At 42.6% G+C, this 20,712-nt stretch overlaps 4 protein-coding genes across 5 annotated transcripts; 1 reads left to right on the forward strand and 3 right to left on the reverse strand.

The window, feature by feature from the left end:
* Window positions 1-1,368: 1,368 nt before the first annotated feature.
* LOC311261232 (progonadoliberin-1) lies at window positions 1,369-2,330 on the reverse strand. Of its 2 annotated transcripts, XM_084359719.1 has the most exons (4): window positions 2,000-2,330; window positions 1,762-1,918; window positions 1,540-1,641; window positions 1,369-1,453 (listed from the first exon to the last, which is right to left on the reverse strand). In XM_084359719.1, the coding sequence occupies exons 2-4, from the start codon at window positions 1,900-1,902 to the stop codon at window positions 1,406-1,408; spliced, it is 291 nt and encodes a 96-aa protein (XP_084215845.1). In that variant the 5' UTR covers window positions 1,903-1,918; window positions 2,000-2,330; the 3' UTR covers window positions 1,369-1,405. The 2 variants fall into 2 exon arrangements, with proteins under 2 accessions (XP_084215845.1, XP_084215846.1); XM_084359720.1 differs by having other exon boundaries at window positions 1,540-1,638; window positions 1,762-2,330.
* Window positions 2,331-3,116: 786 nt separating this feature from the next.
* On the reverse strand, window positions 3,117-11,049 carry kctd9a (potassium channel tetramerization domain containing 9a). The gene is made up of 12 exons (XM_084360507.1): window positions 10,643-11,049; window positions 10,229-10,350; window positions 10,096-10,139; window positions 9,216-9,312; window positions 8,625-8,683; window positions 8,380-8,508; window positions 8,194-8,261; window positions 7,415-7,510; window positions 7,187-7,336; window positions 6,679-6,784; window positions 6,470-6,603; window positions 3,117-5,561 (listed from the first exon to the last, which is right to left on the reverse strand). Exons 1-12 carry the CDS (start codon window positions 10,688-10,690, stop codon window positions 5,445-5,447), a joined length of 1,170 nt encoding a protein of 389 aa, XP_084216633.1. The 5' UTR covers window positions 10,691-11,049; the 3' UTR covers window positions 3,117-5,444.
* A 245-nt stretch (window positions 11,050-11,294) lies between these two features.
* ankrd39 (ankyrin repeat domain 39) lies at window positions 11,295-13,507 on the forward strand. The gene is made up of 4 exons (XM_084359327.1): window positions 11,295-11,748; window positions 11,889-11,992; window positions 12,724-12,927; window positions 13,027-13,507. The coding sequence occupies exons 1-4, from the start codon at window positions 11,640-11,642 to the stop codon at window positions 13,171-13,173; spliced, it is 564 nt and encodes a 187-aa protein (XP_084215453.1). The 5' UTR covers window positions 11,295-11,639; the 3' UTR covers window positions 13,174-13,507.
* A 909-nt stretch (window positions 13,508-14,416) lies between these two features.
* On the reverse strand, window positions 14,417-19,536 carry vamp5 (vesicle-associated membrane protein 5). Its single transcript, XM_084360847.1, has 3 exons — window positions 19,241-19,536; window positions 16,347-16,490; window positions 14,417-15,192 (listed from the first exon to the last, which is right to left on the reverse strand). Exons 1-3 carry the CDS (start codon window positions 19,241-19,243, stop codon window positions 15,034-15,036), a joined length of 306 nt encoding a protein of 101 aa, XP_084216973.1. The 5' UTR covers window positions 19,244-19,536; the 3' UTR covers window positions 14,417-15,033.
* Between the last annotated feature and the right edge of the window lie 1,176 nt (window positions 19,537-20,712).

Here is a 20,712-nt window from a genome sequence, read left to right on the forward strand (position 1 = left end):
TTTCCAGTAAAAAGAATATAAACTTAATGTCACGTATATAACACTCAATAATCAATTATGTAATGGATTAATAATCATTGTCTGTATCATGTTGTTACGTTGTCATGTTGAGTTTTAGACCATCATGCATCAGGTCTTCCTCAGGGGGGTTGAGCTGCAGACCTGGAAATACAGTAAAGATAAAAATGACCTTATAAAATAAAAACTACATGTTGAGGTTCAGGAAATCTTCGTGGTTTGGGTTAAAATAACAACGTTACTCCTGTAACTTCAGTTACAATCACGTCTATGTGACGTAGATAATGTAACTTAACTAACTTCACTGTAGGAAGTGAAAATAACAACACTGGACACAAACAGCTGTCTCTCATTCACCTGACTCGACAGTTAGAGATGTTAATGATTGATCAATTAATCGGAGTTAAGAATTTAACCAATCAAAAATGTCTTAATCTACAATCAGATGCAAAAATACAGTAAAAAACATATTTTACACTAACAGATTACAGACACTTGTTTTTCAAATATCTCCAAATAAAACACAAAATGCTGGTGAAGCAATTTGTGATTAAAAAAATACAAAAAGACATTTTACACAAACTGATTTTAGCCATTTAGTCGCCTCAGCATTTTTAGGATTGTGTTGCCAGTTGTTGAACAGCGACAGACAGAAGCTCTGTAATTAAAATGAATACAAATTATTTTGTGTTATTTTATTTAAGGTTCAATAACTTTACGTTGACTTTATCTGTTGTTTTAGCTCCTCATGTGGCCGACTGTGATTTTACATCAAACACAGATCATGTCAGTGGTTAAAACTGTTTTCTAAAAGAAAAAAGTTCAACATATTTCATGTTATTAATGATTCATCAATAATCGATTGTTAAGGCAGCCGACTGCTGATTAAAGAATGAGGACGGGCTTCTTTCTGCTTGATATCAAACTGCAAAAAGGACAAAAAAAATTTATTTTTGATTGTGTGCCTGTTAGCGATCATGTGTCACCAACACTTAAACTAATCACCTCATCATGTTTTAGTTTCTAAATTCTCATCATTGTCGTTCAAATGCACGATTACACACTCTGGTCTGCCTGATTACTACGGTGTCGTACATGCGGCTTTCAAATATCCTGAAATAAACACCTTCGTCCTCATTCTGTGCTCACATTAAAACATTTATCACTCCAGTGAAGAGGATCTTTAGAGGCAACATGTTTGTTTTCCTGCTCTGTGGAAACATTACAGCTGCTTTCCTCTCCGTCAGCTGAGACATCATATTATAATCCCATTAAGAGTTTAAATCCTGCCAGATATTAAAAAACATTGAGTAAACAAGTCTCACACAATAAACCACAAAGTGTGTGTTATGCTAATACAATAATTTATTGTAGAATCGAATAATCATCATTTCTTATAAGTTCTGTGTCCGTTGTCCCGGTCGGCGCCGCTGCCCTGAAAGAGACGAAGAGATTCAATCTGGGAGAAGAAATCAACTGACTGATGCATGAACAGAAACACATCAGGTAAAAAAAACTCACAATAAACCCTTTCATTCTGTACATTTTGGGGAAAGGTGGCTCCTCGGCACAGCCCAGGACGCTGCAGGGAGAGTCCACGTGAGGAAAACGCTCGATGAGCTGCTGAAGAACAAAACATCAGTGAATCTGTGCAACAAAGACGTTTACACACCGTTTACAGCTGAAGTCTTCAGTGTAGCTGCTCAGAATGTGATTTGGGGCTATACAAATAAAAAAGCTTACGTCGCCCAGCGTGTCTGAGAGGCTGTCCAGGTCCCTCTTCCCTCCTGGACTCAGTCCATACGACCAGTGCTGACAGCAGCCCTGCGACACCACCATCATCACCAGCAGCAGCAGCCAGAGGTTCGAGGTCTGAGGAGCCATTCTGAGGGAACAAGAGCTTCACACAGCACGCTTTAACAATATTACTTTACATTTCCTGTCATAGCTCACAGTTCACACCTTTAAAACAAGTGTTTACCTTTTGTTCAGGTGTCTCTGATTTCCTGTCCGCTGTCCCTCTGTGAATCCTGCTGCTCACTGTTTTCCAGGGTTTTTATAAGCCTGTGCTGTTGGACTCTTCACCACAGGAGGTCACAAAGTGGGATTAAAGAAACACTTACTGGCGACCTGCAGGGCTGCGTGAAGATCACACAGGGGGTGTGATTTCTGCCCCTCCACAGAAACAACAAGTTATACTGGACGAGTTTGGCCATCCAACATTTTCAGCTGTTTCCTTTGATGATGTATTTTTTAATCTTCACAGCTGAGACTAAATAAATGATTCAAAATCAGATGAGAAAACTCGGCTGATGGGATCCTGCGTCATCCGTTCCCAACCTTTTCCCCTTTTTATATTATATTCAAGGTGTAACAAAAGCAGCAGAGAACAACTGATAAACAGGACAGTGAACACAACTTGTGTTCCGATCTTGACTAGGCCTGTATCCTGCTCCATACAGCTCGTCCTACGTCTCCAGAAGCTCTGACTTCCCAGATGGATTTGGGATCCTTTCTTGAACATATTAAAAGGCAGAGGTGACTTTGCTGAAATGTATTTTGGGACTTTGATCTGCCAGAGATTTCAGTTTTCTGGCTTTTGTCTCGGACCTTCCTTGACCTCACTTGTTCTTGGTTACATGGACTCTGTTTCCATTATTACAAACCAACAAGGCTGCCGAACAGGCGGCCGGATTTAAGGAGACCTGCAGACGTTTCCAGCTGTTTGTGGCAACAAAGTTGGACCATCTCGACCCGTGATCGTGGCGACCAGAACAGATATTTTAAGCTGAACCATGTTTTCTAACCCTGACCAAGTGGTTTTAGTGCCTCAACCTAACCAGAGCATCAACACAGCGTTGTGATGAGAGAGACAAAAATGAAATTGCAACATAAAGAAACATCCAGTTGTAATTTATGTGTTTAGCTTGTTCACTTAACATTTGTTCTGGTGAGTGGTTTGCTATTTCTTCTTTTTCTTTTACTTCTTTTATTTTGTCACACTCCGTCTATTTGCTTGTTTTTGTGTGTGTACTGTAAAAAGAAATTCAAAAATAAACTATATTTTGAAAAGAATAAGACACCAAAGATCGTTTTCTTCTTCTTCATAGCAGTTTATTTATAACAGTCATTTATGGAAATAAATTTCCATGGTCGAGTGCAATAATCACAGAGAGGGAGCCCGACACGACTCCCCGTCTCAGACACAAACCAACGTTTGCTCCATATTGCATTCAGTGAGATGTATCAAAATAAATAACCAGAGCTTCTCCCCCGTTTGATTTCCACCCTCGAGGTGAAACACACAACATGATTGCCTTCATCATTCACTCTCACAGGCTGGGTACCTACTATTGAATAGTATTGCATCAGAGCAGCTTTGAGCTACAGCTAGAGAGAAACTTCACGAGTAACGCTCTTCACACATGCAAACGGACACGCACCGTCCAGAAGAGGTGACACAAACAGCTGACGACACCGGCCTACGCTAACGATGATTCTTTTGGTAGTTTTGGAAACACACCGGGTTTGATTTACAGAAGATTACAAGCACCAAACATTTTTTTGGTGAAAAGGTATAACATGTTTACAGGTTAACATATAATTGTGCATATAAGTTCAAAGCATGATTAAGTGATATACTTCGATACATGAAAGTATTTTCCAGGCAAACCCACATAAACAACGCGTGAGGATGGCTTTGAGTCAAAGGTGTAATCTGGAAGAAATGGCCAGAATTCAAAGCTCCAGAGCTGTAGGGGGCAGCATCACCGCTACCTGCTGCTCACTATACTCTTTGTTGCTGCTATCTTTGGCTGTAGCGACTAGTTAGCCGTTAGCAAGTAGCTCAGTTAGCCCGGTGAAGACGGCTGGACTCTAGACTGGGACTGAACACAGCCTCTGAGATTGACCAAGGTCAGTTTGAAGACGGGGGCACAGGACTATGACTCCAGGGACGAGAGGACACACGGAGGCTCGTCGTACGGACTCAGTCGCTTCAAAAACACCTTGGAAAAGCACGTTTTTAGCAGCACGGTGCACGTGTGGAGCTGGGCTGCGTGCGAGTCCCAGCATCAGATGTGATTGATGGGAAAAGCGGTGCGACTACACGCCTTGTGCAGAAAAGTTTAACAAGAAACTGAAGGTGAATATTTTGATATCGATACGTCCGCCAATATTCTTATATACACTGAATATATGTGGAAATACGTATTTCTTTTTCAATTACTTGAAACATGGATACGATTTATGCAGGAGACTTTAGAGAACTTTGAACTTTAATGTTGAGTTTCAATTAACTTTTTTTTACGAGGAGTTAACGAGGATGTTAAGCTCGTCTTAGTTCAGTAAAAGAGAGAAACTTGAATTCAGACAGAGAACGGTTGATGTCAGGAGACAGGACGGGCCGGGGCTAGCTGGTTAGCATGCTAACTTCAGTAGCCACTCTGCCTCACAGTACACAGACGTCTCTACGTAAAGTCAACACTGTTGTTTCTTCACGCGTTTGTTCTCTGAATGTCTGAGACTGAAATCTGGCCACATCTCACATGTCGCACCTTTAAAGCACACGACCACATTGGATTCTTTTCTCACAATGGAAATGTGAAGAATAATAAATGACATACACAAACATCACAATATGCAGTGCCACAGTCCAACGCATGCAATTGTGGATCACTCACACACCGGATTAAAAAAAGAGGTAGATTCACAGAGCGCAACACAAAGGAAAGCTTCTGAAGTACACGATAATTCAAAGTAGGAAAAGGAAACGTCACAGCTGTAAATCATGTATTGCATCACAAGCTGTGTTTAAAAACTAGCCTGTCGCATAGTTTTACGGTGCACTAACAGCACTTTTTAGCCTTTCAGGCTGTGCTATTGTTATGGCTTTGGCTTGCATTGCTTTTTTATAAACATGTTGAATCCAGCAAAATTTAAATTACATATTTAAAAGAGGAATATAGAACGACACAGTTACTGTAAGTGACCCTTCTATTTCTGCTACAGCAGCATCCAGCGAAGCTCAGCGATCTGAGCTTCGCTGCGCACAGATTATCTGATTATCTGACTCCCGTTTACATGTCAAGTAATATAAAGTGAATATAAATTATGTCAAACATGAAATGGATTATAGTCGCACACGTACATACACGAGGAACATTATTTTGTTTTGGTGATATACGCAGCGGAAACATTTAGGAAACGATCCTACCATACAAACATACAGAGACAACCCTGAAGAAATTCTAGTGCAAGATATTTAAAGCTAACATAATACAGGTGGAATGCCAGGGATGTGCATACAGCTACCTGTGCTGCAGGCAGGTAAAGACAGATCGAAAGTAGGAGAGTATACGGAAGAAGAGGCTGGAGGATGGAGGAGCCAGCCGTGGCCCACACTGGACCTGCAGCCGTGCGGTCAGTTATCTGACACTCTGCGACATGTGCAGGGGCGTCAGCATCTCTTCAAAAATGGCTCCTTTCACGTTGGAGCCTCTCAGGTTGGCTTCCTGAAGGTCGCAGCCGGACAGGTCACAGTTCTGCAACAAAACAGTCAGACAGGGAGGTTAAAATGGGTCAGGTGGAAACCCGCAAAGTTCCTGGAGAACTGTTGACCCCTTTGTTCCACTCAAGCAGCAACAACTGTGGCTGAGATATGAAGCCAACGCAGATGTACCACAAACTGCAGTTCCTCTAACGGCCACTTGAGGCTCCAAAGGTGAGTCGATCCTCACAAGAGCGCATGTTGAAACTTTACAACAGAAAGTTTTTGTCTCCATATCACACACTTAACACACTTGTTTAAATTATATTAAGGCTTAAAGTGAAGCATAATTAGGGGCGTGGCCTCTTTGACTGATAGGTAGACGTGAGCCGTCTGCTCGGCTTCACGTCAGCTGAACTTCACCTCTCGGTCGTGTTTGTGGTGTTTTTTGAAGATTTTTTTTTACAAATATCTGACAACAAATATGCCTGTGAAGTCAACTGCACTAAATGAACAAAGTGGAGGGACAGAGGCCGGTGTTTTGGATTAATGAGCGACTCGGTTAGTGTTAACAGGCAGCGACTGGAGTCGAAGAGCTCAGGAGGAGACAGCCGCGGTCGAGGAGAGCACAGAGTTTGTTTTCTAAACTTTTGGGATTAAAAACTGGATTTATCTTCACTTTTGCCTCCCATAATGAGCCATGGAGGTGCAAAAATCCACTGTAATGTACTGTTATTCTCTCTTATTTGACTGCTGAATGGAAGGAAATGTACTTGACTTATCTAATCTGATGTGATATACGATCAGGGTGTTTTATTTTGAAAACCCGACTCTCCGTGCCCTTCCTGTGTCTGACTTCTCTGCTCCGTGCAGCTCGATCGTGCTTCAGACAAAAATAGATGTTGACCGTCTTGCAGAGATGTTTTTTTCCGAGAGATTATCCCTCTGTCGGCCGTGACTCACCTCCAGATCGGTCCCTGCTAAAGTGGCTCCCCGCAGGTTACAATTCTTCAGCTTTGCATTTTTCAGAGTGGCCACACGCAGGTTGATACCGGTCATCTGGCTTCCTTCCATGTCAACGCCTTTCAGATTAGCACCTGATTACAGAAACATTTAGTTACAACATGACCACAACAGGTAAAGCTACCTTCACTTTGATTGTGATGGATTACCTTCCAGGTTGGCCTTCAGTCCAGATGGATCTTCAAAGTTGCATCCTTTGAGAGAAGCTCCCTCGGCGTTGGAGCAGAGCATCTTCACCCCTTGTAGGTTAGCCCCCTTCAAAAGACAACGCAAAGGTCAGAAGTGATGATGATATCTAGTGACGCTCTACGAGAAAAGTGTGCAAAGTTACTAAATTGAGGAAAAAAACATGTTAATTTCTTTAATGAGTGAAAGTGAGAGTAGGCGTGTGTGATTGGCAAACATGTTTAAGAGCAGAAGGGTCGTCCTCCACGCAGCCGAGGGGGCAGCTGGTGTGAAGTGACCAAAAAAACTCAATCTAAAAGTCTTTTGTTCGGCAGCAGGAAGGAAAATAACACAAAAACACCACAAACAACATAAACAGAAGAAGGAAATGTTCACTTCCCCACTGTGAGATGTGTTGAGTGCAGTCTGCTGATACCGTGTGTGCACATGAATCATTCAGTGCCGACAAGAAAAAACTGTTTTCAGACTCACGTCCAGGTTGGCTCCAGAGAGGTCGGCCCGCTCCAGATTAGAGCAGCACAGGTTGGCATGTGTCAGATTGCAGCGGCTCAGATTGGCCATCTTGAAATTGATGTAACGCAAATCCAGTCGGGACAGATCAGCGCCGCTGAAATTAAGACCCTAAAATCACAAAGAGTAAGAGAGTTAAATATAAACTCAATATGGTGGAGTGATGAAAACATGTTGACTGAGCTGTACCTGACAGCGCAGCTCTGACTTTGTGGGTGTTGCCAGAAGAAAACGAACAAACTCTTTGCGGGAAATGGGAGAGTGGTCCTCAGGAGGCTGTGAGTTCTGTTCGGAAAGTAAGAACATGGTCACGATGCTGTCAAGGGAGTGATCACATTACTGAGGGTGTTTCACGCTTGTCCTGTTTGGTTCAGTTAAAACGGCTGGTGTGAAAGACGTCAAGCAAACCCTGGTGTGGACCAAACAACTGGACTGAGACCAACCAGAGATTTGTGGTGTGAAAGCAAATGGACCAACTGATAAAATTCGTCATTTTAACATGATTTCAGCAGCTAAATTACAAATAAATCAACTGCTGACAGTGAAAGTTGCTCAAGAAGTGACCTGATAATCGATCTGTCGCCTACAAGCTGTGAATTTATGTAAAATCCTTTCATTGTAACATGTTTGCATGTCAGCCTGGGAGACTTCCCTGATTAACAGGTCAAAAACGGCTCAAACAGCTGTGCTGTATACTTCTCTGTTCATGTTGTCAGTTCATTAAGTCCATTAAAAAGTGTGTGACAGCTTCCTCCTTTTCAGTCTACTGTGACTTGGATGTTGCCTCAGAACGTCTGCCTCTTATTCTCATTCATTATTGCCACTGGATCGTTACTCTTTAAGTTTATAACGCTGAGCAGGCCACAGTGATCTGCAGTCTTGCAACACTAATAATGCTTTAATCAGTTATATCTTCCTCTGTGCTTTGTGACACCAATAAACTATTTTCCTTCCACAAATCATCTTACCTTGATTGCTACTTCCAGCTGTTCGGTGAGCTGCTCAATTCCAAAGAAGCGAGCCTCCTCGAGGACGCCTGGAAGACATGAAGGACATCGCTACTAGTCTGTGTTTTTTGGAAGATTCAGATCAGGAAAATGCTGATGACATTTTATTTAATGATTTGATACAGGCAGATTCGTGGAAGAGCTCACCTCGTATATTTATGCCTTCATTGATAATGAGCTGACCGTGTCTCAGGTAGTTGAGGATGGGCTCAAAGTATTCAGGGCTGCGGTCGATCAGGTAAGCCCCGTGCTCGTCCCGCTTGTTCCCCCACACATCTGACGCAGACACAGAAGTTAATGACGAGTTAATAACAAACCCCGTTCAGAGCGACGGCTCGCATGACAGAATGAGGAACCGATTGCTGATCGGCGTCTCTGCAGCCACAACTCACCTTTCTCTCTGAACATGTGAGCAAGCATACTCTCCGGCTCTTTGCTGACCAAAGTGCTCCTGAACACACAAACAGACACATTCAGCAAAGAAGATGAGGAATTAAATGTAACTACAACAAAGAAACTTAAATCTTTAGTGCTGTGCCTTCTGTGTAAAGACAGAATTAAAGGAATAATTCAGGTATTTTAAGAGGGGTTGTATGAAGTACGAAGCCATAATGACAGCAGGAAGCACTAATGCACTGCTGAGGACGGGGAAATATATTTGCACATAAAAATGGCAATCTCAAGCTAAAGTATGCTATATTTAGAATATTTTCACCACTTTACTCTGCTGCCTGACAGCCCGTTCAGCCATTATACCACTCTCCTCTAATCCACCAGACTGCTTCAACAAAAAGAGTAATTTTACCTCACAGACCACAGGAGTTGCTGGTCTACCGCTGCTTATATCAGGTAGTTCGTTGAGGTTATTATGTGACTTTGATGGATCAAAACTAACCCTTTAAAACACATAACTGACTCTGGATAAGAACCTCACAGAACCCCACATCAAAAACACTGAACTATTCACTTAGGACCACAGGTACCTGGTGGTGGTGAACGGACGACCACCGATATTGAGGGTCAGCCAATCGGTGTGTGCTCCGTGCTGATCAGCTGTGACCCTGGCTTCATGTTGAGGGTCTGTGATGTAAAAAAAAAAGACGATGATTAGTTGATTAACTGATAAGTTGATTGAAAGAAAATTAATTTCCAACTATTTTAATAATCGATTGGTTGTTTCAGACATTTTTTCAAACAAAAATGTCCAAAAGTTGCTGGTTGGAGCCTCTTAAATATGAAGATTTGTTCCTTTGTGTCATTTCTTTTCTTCATTTATGAGCAGACAAAGAGTCGTTGGGTTTAGGATTGAGGTTTATTTAATATAGTTTGTATTTTATGCTGATCAGTAGTAGGAATACTATGAATAAATAAAGGATGAGAGGCTGACATGTTGTTTATTTACTTCTCCCTTTGCAGAAACGCATACAAGACTTTCAAATAACAAAAATAATATCAAATAAAACACTTTTAAACTAGAACTTAAGAGCAAAGAATGAAATGCAACCATGACGGGACAGCCTACAGTATCAGGTGCAGCTGTAGTTAATTATAATAAAAAATTTAAATACGACAGCGAGACAGAAAATACTGCAATATTCGATAATATCTAATATCGGCCCGAACCGAAGTTACATTCATACTGGTTATTCTAATTTTTGACATTAATATTTAAAGTTTTACTGCAAATCCATATCAGTTATTGATCTCCTTGATTACTTATTCAGTTTTGGTATTAGTCCTGAAACAAAACCATGGTGGTCAACGATGACGGTGGCTGATTCTCCTGCAGGAGTTGATGTTATAATTGATTTTCTGAGAAAAGTGCTGTGTTACATTAAACTGTTCCTACATGACAGCACTCACCGATGAATGGATCTCCTTCTGACACATACAACACGTCATCATCTCTGTAGAAACACACAGAAAACAGGTCACAGGATGAGCTGACAGGCTCAAAACTGCAGGCATCACATCCATGACTGTGCTGTGAGCTCACCTTATAAGTGCAATGTCATCTATGAGGCCACCCTTCCCGTTGTATAAACAGGAGGCTTTGATTCCTAACTTATTGCTCGCTACAGATAGTAAGTCTGACAAGGTGCCGTACACTGCTACAACCTGAGAGGGAGAGATCAGAAAATCAGTTGATTTCAGTCTGAATCATAAATAGGTCACTGCAGTCTGATACATACATGATTAATGAGCCCATTCAGGCTGAGCTAACATTTTTAAAATGCCATAAAGACAGGACATTTACTGCACATCACTGTTGTTAATAACATAATAAAGTTGTAATGTAGCAGCTGCAGCGGAGGATTATTGTTAGCTTTAATCAAACACGTATGTTCAGTGGAAAAATCCAGTCATTCTGCGGCCCGAGCTCCCACACTGAGCAGCTCTCTTCACCCACCTTGCCATTTTTAGACGTCCCGTTAATAAATAAGGTAACTCTTCTCATTCTTTAGGCGCTTTGGTTGGAAGTACTTCGTTACAGTAACTATAATAAAGTGACGTCTGCCAGCTAGCTAACACTCGCCTATCGATTCAAGCTGGCTACCGTTAGCTAGCTAGCTGCGTCAGACAACAACACGAGACGGAAGATGCCTTCAGAAGCAATCGGAAAAAAACAGATAATACGCAGTTGCACACACACATACGTATGTTGAAAGTTTAACACTCAACCCCTCGGCCACATTGACTATTACAGTTTTGATTATTTCTATCACCAGCGTATCACCTACTTAAAATGTAAAAATAGTAATGCGGGAAAATAACGGGGACGGAAACGATTAGTCATAATATATCAAAAACATAAGGGATGAGCAGGTTTTTGATCATATATTTAAAAGAAAAAAGAAAAATCCGTTGCAGCAGAGCCACACTTCGCTTTTAATAAATAATGTTGCCACCAGAGCACAAAGTTAAATGCTGTCGCTCGTTTTCCAAACAAATCTGGGACACAAATCGCCTACATCTGACTGTCCTTGAAGGGTGCCTCCTGACAGCAGCTCTGCAATTGGTCGAAGCGTTCTACGTAAGCACGCACAGCAGCATACGTAATGAGGAGATCTGGCGAAAACGTCTAGCCATCCTTAAGTTTTCTTAGTTTAGCTGAGAAAAAATGGCCGTTTAAGATATTTCAGCCTTTACCTGAATTATTATTTAACATTTTTATGTCATTCGGTTAAAGACTCATCAGCTTCTTAACTTTATTTTAGCTTATGTGCTAAGTTAGTCCTGTAGGTGGTGGTACGTGAATGCACCACCAAGTTGCCGACTACTCTTTTTGCCACAGAAGAAGAAGAAGAAGAAGAAACACGGAAACGTCAAACAGCATGATGTTTATTCATCAAAGCTAGTGTTCAGCTCGAGTTTTGAATCAAACTGGAGGATTTTCATCCTTTTTTATGCCTTTTAACATCATGTCGTCTGAGAGACACAGCTGTGCGTGCTGCTCCCATCCTGCCTCCTCTCCCAGCGTCCACCAGACACTGAGTGAAATGGACTTTGAACGAGGTTTGCATTCATGTGTCGGACATAAAACAATGAGTCTGATAGTTCTCCTCCACATCCAGACTGTTGCATGTTTTATCTGTCATAACTGATCCATGTCAGTGTAGTTCAGTGATGTGCAGGTGTGTCATCCCTCTGTGCAGGTATCTGGTCTGCTGCAATGGATGGAGACCTGGAGAGAGTCACTTCTTTACTTCAGAAGGGCACAGAACCAAACCTGAGAGACTCGGCTGGATACACAGCTCTGGTGAGAGTGCTGGGAACAGAGATGGGCACAAATACATCGCAAAGTATCTCGTCACAAAACACTAATACATGCAAAAATAAAATACAAAGTACGAGTAATTTGAATATACAAAAATACACACTTTAGACATTCAGAAGCCTCCAATTTCAGTTGGACCTTAAAGGAGAAGTTCATCCCAAAATAAAAATCCAGTCATCATCTCCTCCCTCCATGCTGATGAAAGTCAGGTGAAGTCTCGTAGTCCACAAAACATTTCTGGAGCTTTACAGCAAAATAGTGTTGCAGCATTCTGCTAAACAACTGAAGCGGCTGTCTCCAGAGGCCCCGAGATCCCAAATTGATGTGAACTTACGTTATTTACACCCTTTGTTAAGCTGACATCTTCACTGTAGTTGCTAAATTAGAAGCATTAGCGTGCACAAGCTTGACTTTGTATTACGGATGGAAATAATGCTATTCAAATCAATTAGTATGGAGACATTTGACTTTTTTTCCCTGTTTTAAAACAAACTCTCCAGCTACTTCAGTTGTTTAGCAGAATGCTCCAAAATGTTTTGTGGACTACGAGACTTCACCTGACTTTCATCAGCATGGAGGGAGGAGATGATGACTGGATTTTTTCATTTTGGGATGAACTGTTCCTTTAGGAGTGAATGTTACATCCCTGTAATTTGTCTGTCTCTTGTCTTTGCTGTCCACTGTCTGTGTCGTGTTTGTGTGTTTTGTCTCAGCACTATGCAAGTCGCGGTGGTCATCTGGCCGTGTGCACGTTTCTTCTCGAGAACGGTGCTTGTGCGTCTCCCCAGACGCCAGGCGGAGCCACACCGCTCCATCGATCTGCTTACTGCGGTCATCTGGACGTGGTTCGACTCCTGCTGCAGCACAGAGCGGACCCGATGCTCTGTGACGACGACGGTTCATCCCCTTTACATAAGGTACAGAGCTGCCAGCAATAAGACGATCAAACCCTCCAGAGAGACACTTATTAAGATAATCATTTACATGTGTTTTCGTTGCTGCGTTACATCGAGCAGGCTGCAGAACGAGGCCATGAGGAGGTGTGTCAGCTGCTTCTGGAGCACCGTCCAGCACTCTGCAGCCAGCCGAACAAGAGGCTGCAGCTGCCCCACCAGCTGGCTCCGCAGGGGGGTCTGCAGGAGCTCTTAAAACCACCTCGGTGATGACGCACTCTGATGTGAAGTGATCCTGTTAAAGGCTTCATGAACCCGTGGCAGCAGGGGGAGCTGTTGTCTGAAAAGCTGCGTGTGCTTTTGCCAGTCGACCATGTGAATCAGCTGGCAGCTCACGCACAGTGACCTCTTTCGATCCTCCCAGCACACTGTTGGAAAACTAAACAGGCAAACTGTTGGACAGAAAAGCATCAGTGAAGCTGTTACAGCTGGTAGTAATACATCATGGATGGACACCAAAGTCATGTTTACACTTGTACTCGGTTACTAACTTTGTTTTAATGAAGTTATTAATCAATGCAACATATTAAATTATTTTAAAGGGCACGTTTGTTTCATTGGACAGGTTTTAAAATGTTAAATCAGCGATCCAAGTGCAGATTTAAGGTGCAAGCACATGACTGAAGGCTGCACTGTTAACTCACAGGGCCCCAAACTACCTTCTTTTTCATTTAGGTGCAGTGGCACTTAATATATGTTCACCTAATAATACATTTTAACTTCGGCCTTAAACTGAAGGTGTATAGATGGACTTGGGGTTGAAGAGGTTCAGTTAAGATAAACTAAAGAAAACCTGCAGGCATCAGGCCGCTCACTCAACTTCCCTCATCTAGAAAGAACAGGGGCAGCAAAGAAATCTCAGCAGGGCCTCAACAGAGCAGAGTTTCTGGCTGACAGTCTATTGGGATGAGGTCTGCAGTGAGTGGAGGACAGAATCAGAACCAGTCTGACCCGGGTGTCGTTCCCCACCTCTCTTAAGCCCTCACAAAAAGGGCCGTGGTCACACCCTGATTGGCTGAGGGGGGAACGACCCAAGCTGCTTTCACTCATTAATTAGGAGCCAGTCTCCAGCAGCCTGCACACAGCTGATCTGAGTCCACTGCGATCAATGCAGAGGGTTTAAAACAGAAGATCTTTCTCTTTCTCTACGTGATACTGTAATGTTAAACTTTTTGTTCCTCTGCAAGTAAAAATGTGGCCAGCAGGGGTCACTGTTCTCTAATATTCTTTACTTAAACTGCAGATTAACTGAAATTACTTATAAATTGTTCATCTTCTGTCCAAAGCTCCAGACTCAAACTCTCTCTGTGCCCCTAAAGTATCATTTACAATATTTAGGTGCCATGTAGATTAAATTAAACACTTGCGAGTTGGTTGTAGTTTCAGTTCAAGACACACAACTGTTTTCTTTGCACAACTAATATAACAATATAGACACGTGAGGATACAGAGGCCATTTTAAGCACACACATTTTAATCAAACACAACTTTTGGGGCATTTTCACTTTTGACACATGACATTTTCATTGACATCAGCTCATTCTTTCCTATTTGAAGCTATATGCAGCTGCACAATCATCAAGTTTCTATTCTGTTTTCTCCTCCGATTCTCATCAAATCATCGTTTGAATTAACAGTGAAATGAAATCTATCGTCAGTACGGCGTAGTATCAGTGATGGCTTATTTCCTGTCTCTCTTGAGTGCTGCTCTTGAACATGAACCACTATGTACAAGCGAATAGTAGCAGCCTAATGATGTTTTGTTAAAATAATTAATTCATAGTTTTGCCCGAACACTTTTTATTTACATCTAATCATCATGAAGAGTTGTGACATGACCTTTGAGAAGAAAACCAAAAAAAGGCAGTGAAGCAGCTGAGCGATCAATGGTACCATATCAACTGAAGACTATTGAAGAGTGAGACCAGAAGTCCCATAAATACCCCTAAACACAGAAAGAGAGATAGAGTCCCACAGCTTTGCATTCCTCTTCTTCTGGATCGTTTATCCTCGTCCACTTCGTGTCCTCTCAGTCCTGATGTCTTATTCTCCTTCCATCAGGAGAAGGAGCTACTCTCCTCCGGTGCTGTCAACGATGGCAAAGATTATAAGTCCGATAATGATGACCGCAGCCACCACTCCGACGCCGATGAACACAATTTTCATCTTGTTGTTCTCCCATCTCTTCTGTTGCTTCACCTTGTTGGCGGTCTTTTCGAAAGCTTTACTCTGTGGGGAGAAAACACACACAAAGATAACGTGTTACGCTGTGTTGTCGAAGCCCAGACGGACAGATTTATCTGTGAGACTTCAAATCTTTCTTTGAAAATCTTTGTACACGGACAAATCAGCGTTGATCTGTAATGAACCACAGACTCTAGTTTTAGCAGGAATTTTGTTTCTCCTGTGTATGAAAGAGGGATCTCTTAGAGCAGCCCTTCTCAAATTGGTCCACACGACCCCCCTACGAAACTGCAAAGCTTCGTAGTGAGCAGGATAAAAGTGTTGTTTTTAATGTTAAATCAACTTGTATGTAAATTCAAACATTATTGTCAGACTTCAGCAACGTAATCAAACGTTGTGAGACAGATTCGCGACACTGCCTGCAAAACATATTTACGATTTATGACAAAAATGATCGGCTGTTGAGCTACGTGACACTAAAATTCTCCAGTTTGCAGCCAGACGTTGCTTCACTGACGTCTCCATCCCGTCCTGTCATCTAATTAGGCTGTAATATTTTAATATACTGATGACGCTGGGCAGTTTATTGGTTGAGTCGTTTGAAAATGCTGTCGTAGAGACGATACAGTGCTGCATGGATGCAACTTTCTGTAGGCTAACCTGGATATTTGGTTCTGCTTCCGAAAAGGATTTTGAATCATTGCAGAATATAAACTCGACATCACCTCGAAGCTTCCTACGACACTTTACTGTAAACACTTCTTCTCGTCGCGTTGTCTGCCTGTTTGCTTTTTCTGCTTCTCTGAGAACCGTGTGATGTAACTCAGGCAGACGGGGAAACGTGGGAACGATGTGACCCACTTGTTGACCCCCGGACGGACATTTGCCTCGTGGCATGTCCTGGTCTCACTCTGTCGTACCCAGGGAGACCAGCTCCTTTCATTCATCTTAGGAAAACAATAGGAAATACCTGTCTAAAAATAGCACCATAAAACACAATCAGGATGTAAATTGTACATTTGTTTTCCTCTCCAGCTCCACCTAAAGTGTATTTATAGACATCAATATGACATTTCCTTGCTTTAATCCCTAGATGCCTGTGGAAGGAGAGTCTGTGCTGTTTGCTCCGGTCTTTCATCGTATCCTTACAGCCCAGAAACTTCCACAGAGAGCTCTGAACTGAAATAGCCCTGAGTTACCTTTTCCAGCAGATTGTCAGCCCGATCCTCCAAGTCCTCCAGTTTGCCGGATCTCTCTTCAGCCTTATTCATGTTGTCCAGCATGATGACCGTCACCTCCTCCACGTTCTCCTGGGCCTGCTGCAGGCGGCTCTTCCCATTCTCCTGAACAACACAGTGAGACATGATGTGGATAAATTCAGCCATTTTTGTGTGTTCACGTTGTTTGAACCTTCCTACAGTGAAAGAAAGATAACCGTGGTGGTAAACACCCGGTGCCAGCTTTTTGTTTCTTGGGAAAAAATCTCCAGACAGACAGGATGTGATGCGTTTTTCTGTTTTGGGATGCACAGTGAGGGTGAGCATGGGTAGTTACCACGAGCAGGCACTGACAACATGGAAATCATATCCGGAAGGTGCAGTCTGGAAAAACAGAGCGATGTGCACCGTAAAACCGAAACTAGATGAAAATATGAGGAACTCGTTTTTCAGGGCCGAACCCACAATAGGACTTGTTGACGTACTTAAGCGTCAGGGCTGCATTTATTCACTTAAATGCACTTATTGTACGTTGCTTTGGAAAATATGTAATACAATATAAAGTAGCTGCAATGTTTTAGTCTTCTTGAGCTTGAGAAGGTTTTTTTTCACCAATAAGTCGCTGCCAGTCAGTGAATCCTTCTGAGAGAGTGAAGTTGTTGTTTGCAAAAATCTGTATTTGATCATACAACATTGTGAAACTGTGTCACTCTGCATCCCGAGGGAGCAGTGGGCGGCGTGTTCGTGCCCGATCCCAATCCAGATCTTAGCCAGCGCCTTCGGTCAGAGGTCTGACAAGAGAATCAACGTAAGTGCTAACCACCACGCCACCGTTCATGTCGTCTGTGGCTCTGGAGGGAGTTTCATCATGTCTGACAAAAAACAAATATCTCATCTGAGGCCTGGAGACATTTCTCTTGAACTGAACTTTGAAAAACTGGGGTCATGGAGTTTAGCAGATGAGGGCATTGACCAATAGGGAGGGAAAGTTTAGAAAAATACTCTTGGTCGCATTATGGGAATCTTTTTTGGAGACGTATTAGTGACTTAGAGGCCGATATTCAGCATTTTCTGATTATCAGTATCTGTGATTTTCGGTCAGATTGCTGATGAAATATACTAATTTTAAAAATGCCCACAAAGAGTTTCGTTTTTACTGCGAATGAATATCAGTTCCATACTTCGGTTTCAGTCTCATGATTTCTAATAATCTGTATCTGAAACAGCCGTATCGGTCGACCCCTCGGCAGAATATCTCTACAGATCTTGTTGTCCGGACAGTCTGCCGACTGAAAAAGCTCAAACTATGCCTCTCTGATACAGATCCAGACTGTTTTATAAACACAACCGTCCTGATTTCATCAGAACAAGTCGTCCTACTGTGACGTTTCTACTGAAGCACTGAAACTTGACTCTGACGTACAAAGATGAACATGTTTCAGAGGCGTAAAAATGAGGCCGGACAGGTTTTCCCACTTTATGCAGAAAGTTTTCTTGCAGCAGCTGTTGACACGGTCCTCTCTGCTGGTCAGAGGGGCCGGGACAGTAAATAAACCCGACAACAACAGCAACAGATGATAAGACCCCTGGAGCGGGACGCTGAGAGGGCAGTTTGACCTCACAGCGATCAGTCTCCTGACAGGTTTTCATCTTCACCTTCACTCTCTGAACCGCGAGAGGAAACCACCATCTCACAAGCTGTCAAGAACAGGAAACCGACAGATGGAACAAAACAAGGTCGCGCTCTGTATCTCCATCTTATAATTCAAAGTCACTTCCTGCTGTTCAGACTAAACTGCACGTACACTGTACACATGTTCACAGCAGACTTAATGTCAAAAGACTCATGGATGCCCTGTAAGTCCAGCCGTCTCACGTTGGACCCACCAACAATAGTCTGTGTTTAAAATTCAGCCGACATCGACATCTCAACACAGGAAGTGCTGCCCATTCCAGTTCCCCTCCTTGCTTCCTTCCTTCCCTCACTCCCTCCCTCCTGCCTGCATTAATGTACCTGGCATATCCAGGGAAACCCCACCCACACCATGTAACAGCGTGGTCCTCACAGCGCAGTGTGCGACTCGGCCCATCTGAACAGTGAAAACTGCTCTGCTGTTCCCCAATAACACTAAAAGAAGAGTTCATTCATATTCAAGAAGTGCATGAAGGTGGTTGGGATGTAACTCACGCTGCTGTCGTGTGCCAGAAACACATTCTTGATTCATGACTTAATGTTGAGAAGAGATCATCTTTCATATTTACATTGATTTGATTTTTCTTATTTTATTAATTTATTTACACCCGTCTCTCACCTCAAACCTGCTTTTCTTACATTTAAACCTCAACTTGAGTCATTTTATTACAATTCACTCACTCAATATTAACACTTCTTTGAAGTTTATTCATTTATTTGATGATCATAATGAATATTATGACTTACTTATCCCAAATACTTATAACTAATGAGTAGACTCATTTCATTTCAACACTTCTTTAAAGACTTTCACATTACTTTTATTTGTGTATGCTTCTATTTTTATAGTAAATACACAAGTTTATTCATTTATTTGACATTCCTCTGACTGTATTTCGACCTGACACCGGTGCCACTCGTTAAAAACTAAATAAATTAGGATTAATATCTGACACTTGTTGATTTCTGGGCAGCAGGAGTCATGTAAAATGGAAGGCGGTGGCGCTGACAGCAGCTTCGTGCCCCGGTCACCTCCTGGGACTTTGCCCACAGACACTGAAGCCTGAGAGCACTTCAGAGTCTCTGTCCACACTTTGCTCTCTTCTCTCTGCCCTCCTCTTATCGAAGCTGTTCACCTTTATAACAAAGCAAACGGTCCCAGAGGACTTTGATATTGACTTACCATGTCTGTGGCGTCTGGTGCTGTTCGTGTCGAGGCTGTCACCGGATCCAATGCATTTATAGTGCGACTCGAGTCAACTTTAGAAACAGGAAACACAGCAAGGCAGCCCTGCAGTCTGCTGCCTCCCTCGCTGCTCCACCTGCGACAACCAGTGCAAACTTCTGCGGTTTTTCTCGTGTCTCTCTCTGTCTCTGTCTCTGTCCGGCTGTGAGCTGTGAACTTGTCCCGTCACTTTCACTTCTCCGGAGCTGCTCTGCCCTCACGGCTGGACCCGGAGCTCTCTGAGAGAGAGAGGCGTTCAAGGGATTCCCGGAAACCTCACAATTACAGAAAGTTGAACACGTGACCGCAGTGCAGGCTCAGAAAAAGTCCGGACTTTACCCTGCACTCCTATGACGTCACTGTGAACACCTATAACGTCCCTGTGGACTCCAAAATAATGAGTCATCTATCTCAATCTAGTGATTAATTCAAAATAGGACTTACTTACCTCTTAATAATAACGTATCTCAAAATAATGATTTCTTTCAAAATACTGTCTTACTGACCTCAAAATAATATTCATAGATTAGCTTCTGAGTGTCATAATCTAATCATAAAAGTGTATGTTAAAATTTCCAGGGGCCCCTGAATGCAGCAGCACTCAGGCCCTTCAGTGACATTTCCTTTTCTCCTTCATCCAGCAGGGAAAGTAGCAAGAGCTGCACAACAGACACATCATAAACATCCTCAGACGTCTTTACGCTGCTGGTTGTCTGTTCAGTGATAATCAGACTCGTCCTCTCTTTACGTCTTTGTCTCGAGCATTCAACCGGTCCATTTCTAGTCGGCCTGTGCGGGCTTTGCTGCAGAACATTGTGTGCTGTTTGGTCACTGATGGGTGTTCCCTACTTAAGATTTTAAGAAGGTGACTGCTGGTCCACCCTTGTGAGAAATATGTGCAATAGTCACATAATATCCTCACAGGGACTTACAGTGAGTCTGTGGCACTAAAAGCCTTTTTGTACTGTATGTCACTTATTTCCTGCAACAGAAGTCTGTCATATAATCTTTACCTTTATTATCTATGTCTGTGTAGTAGGTCTGCCCTTTAACTGTAGTTTCTTTTAACTGAAAACAGAACAATGATGTCCTTGTCTTGCTACAGACTCCTTCATGGCTTAAAACCATGATATAGCTCTACATAATGAGGTCTGCTGGGTCACATGGAGACCTTTGGGTTTCCTTTGAAGGACAGCTACAGAACAGCGGGCCGTCAGTAACTAAAACTGCATGGCAATGACGACTACGCAGGCTCTTAATCATGACTGCTGCGTTATGATAAGGAGCTGACAGGCAGACAACATAACTCCATTGTGGCTCGACTGCGTCACTCGCAGGGGCAATTAAAATTCTGTCTAACAGTGTTCGATTCATTCGGTGGCACTTTTTATGCCAAACAAAACACCATGAGACAGAACCCATTCACCGCC

This window comes from Pagrus pagrus, assembly GCF_965226575.1.
Source record: "Pagrus pagrus genome assembly, chromosome: 8".
Taxonomy (NCBI): domain Eukaryota; kingdom Metazoa; phylum Chordata; class Actinopteri; order Spariformes; family Sparidae; genus Pagrus; species Pagrus pagrus.

Excerpts from the sequence above, each read along its gene's own strand:
- LOC311261232 (XM_084359719.1), bottom strand. The coding sequence starts at position 1,902 with ATGGCTCCTCAGACCTCGAACCTCTGGCTGCTGCTGCTGGTGATGATG. Across the intron at positions 1,642-1,761 it reads TCTCAGACACGCTGGGCGAC|CAGCTCATCGAGCGTTTTCC; the intron begins GTAAGCTTTTTT and ends TTTGTTCTTCAG. Across the intron at positions 1,454-1,539 it reads ACAGAATGAAAGGGTTTATT|GGCAGCGGCGCCGACCGGGA; the intron begins GTGAGTTTTTTT and ends CGTCTCTTTCAG.
- kctd9a (XM_084360507.1), bottom strand. The coding sequence starts at position 10,690 with ATGAGAAGAGTTACCTTATTTATTAACGGGACGTCTAAAAATGGCAAG. Across the intron at positions 7,511-8,193 it reads AGCTGGAAGTAGCAATCAAG|AACTCACAGCCTCCTGAGGA; the intron begins GTAAGATGATTT and ends CTTTCCGAACAG. Across the intron at positions 7,337-7,414 it reads AGTCAGAGCTGCGCTGTCAG|GGTCTTAATTTCAGCGGCGC; the intron begins GTACAGCTCAGT and ends TTGTGATTTTAG.
- vamp5 (XM_084360847.1), bottom strand. Across the intron at positions 15,193-16,346 it reads CTGACAATCTGCTGGAAAAG|AGTAAAGCTTTCGAAAAGAC; the intron begins GTAACTCAGGGC and ends TTCTCCCCACAG.
- ankrd39 (XM_084359327.1), top strand. The coding sequence starts at position 11,640 with ATGCCTTTTAACATCATGTCGTCTGAGAGACACAGCTGTGCGTGCTGC. Across the intron at positions 11,749-11,888 it reads TGAAATGGACTTTGAACGAG|GTATCTGGTCTGCTGCAATG; the intron begins GTTTGCATTCAT and ends CCCTCTGTGCAG. Across the intron at positions 11,993-12,723 it reads CGGCTGGATACACAGCTCTG|CACTATGCAAGTCGCGGTGG; the intron begins GTGAGAGTGCTG and ends GTTTTGTCTCAG.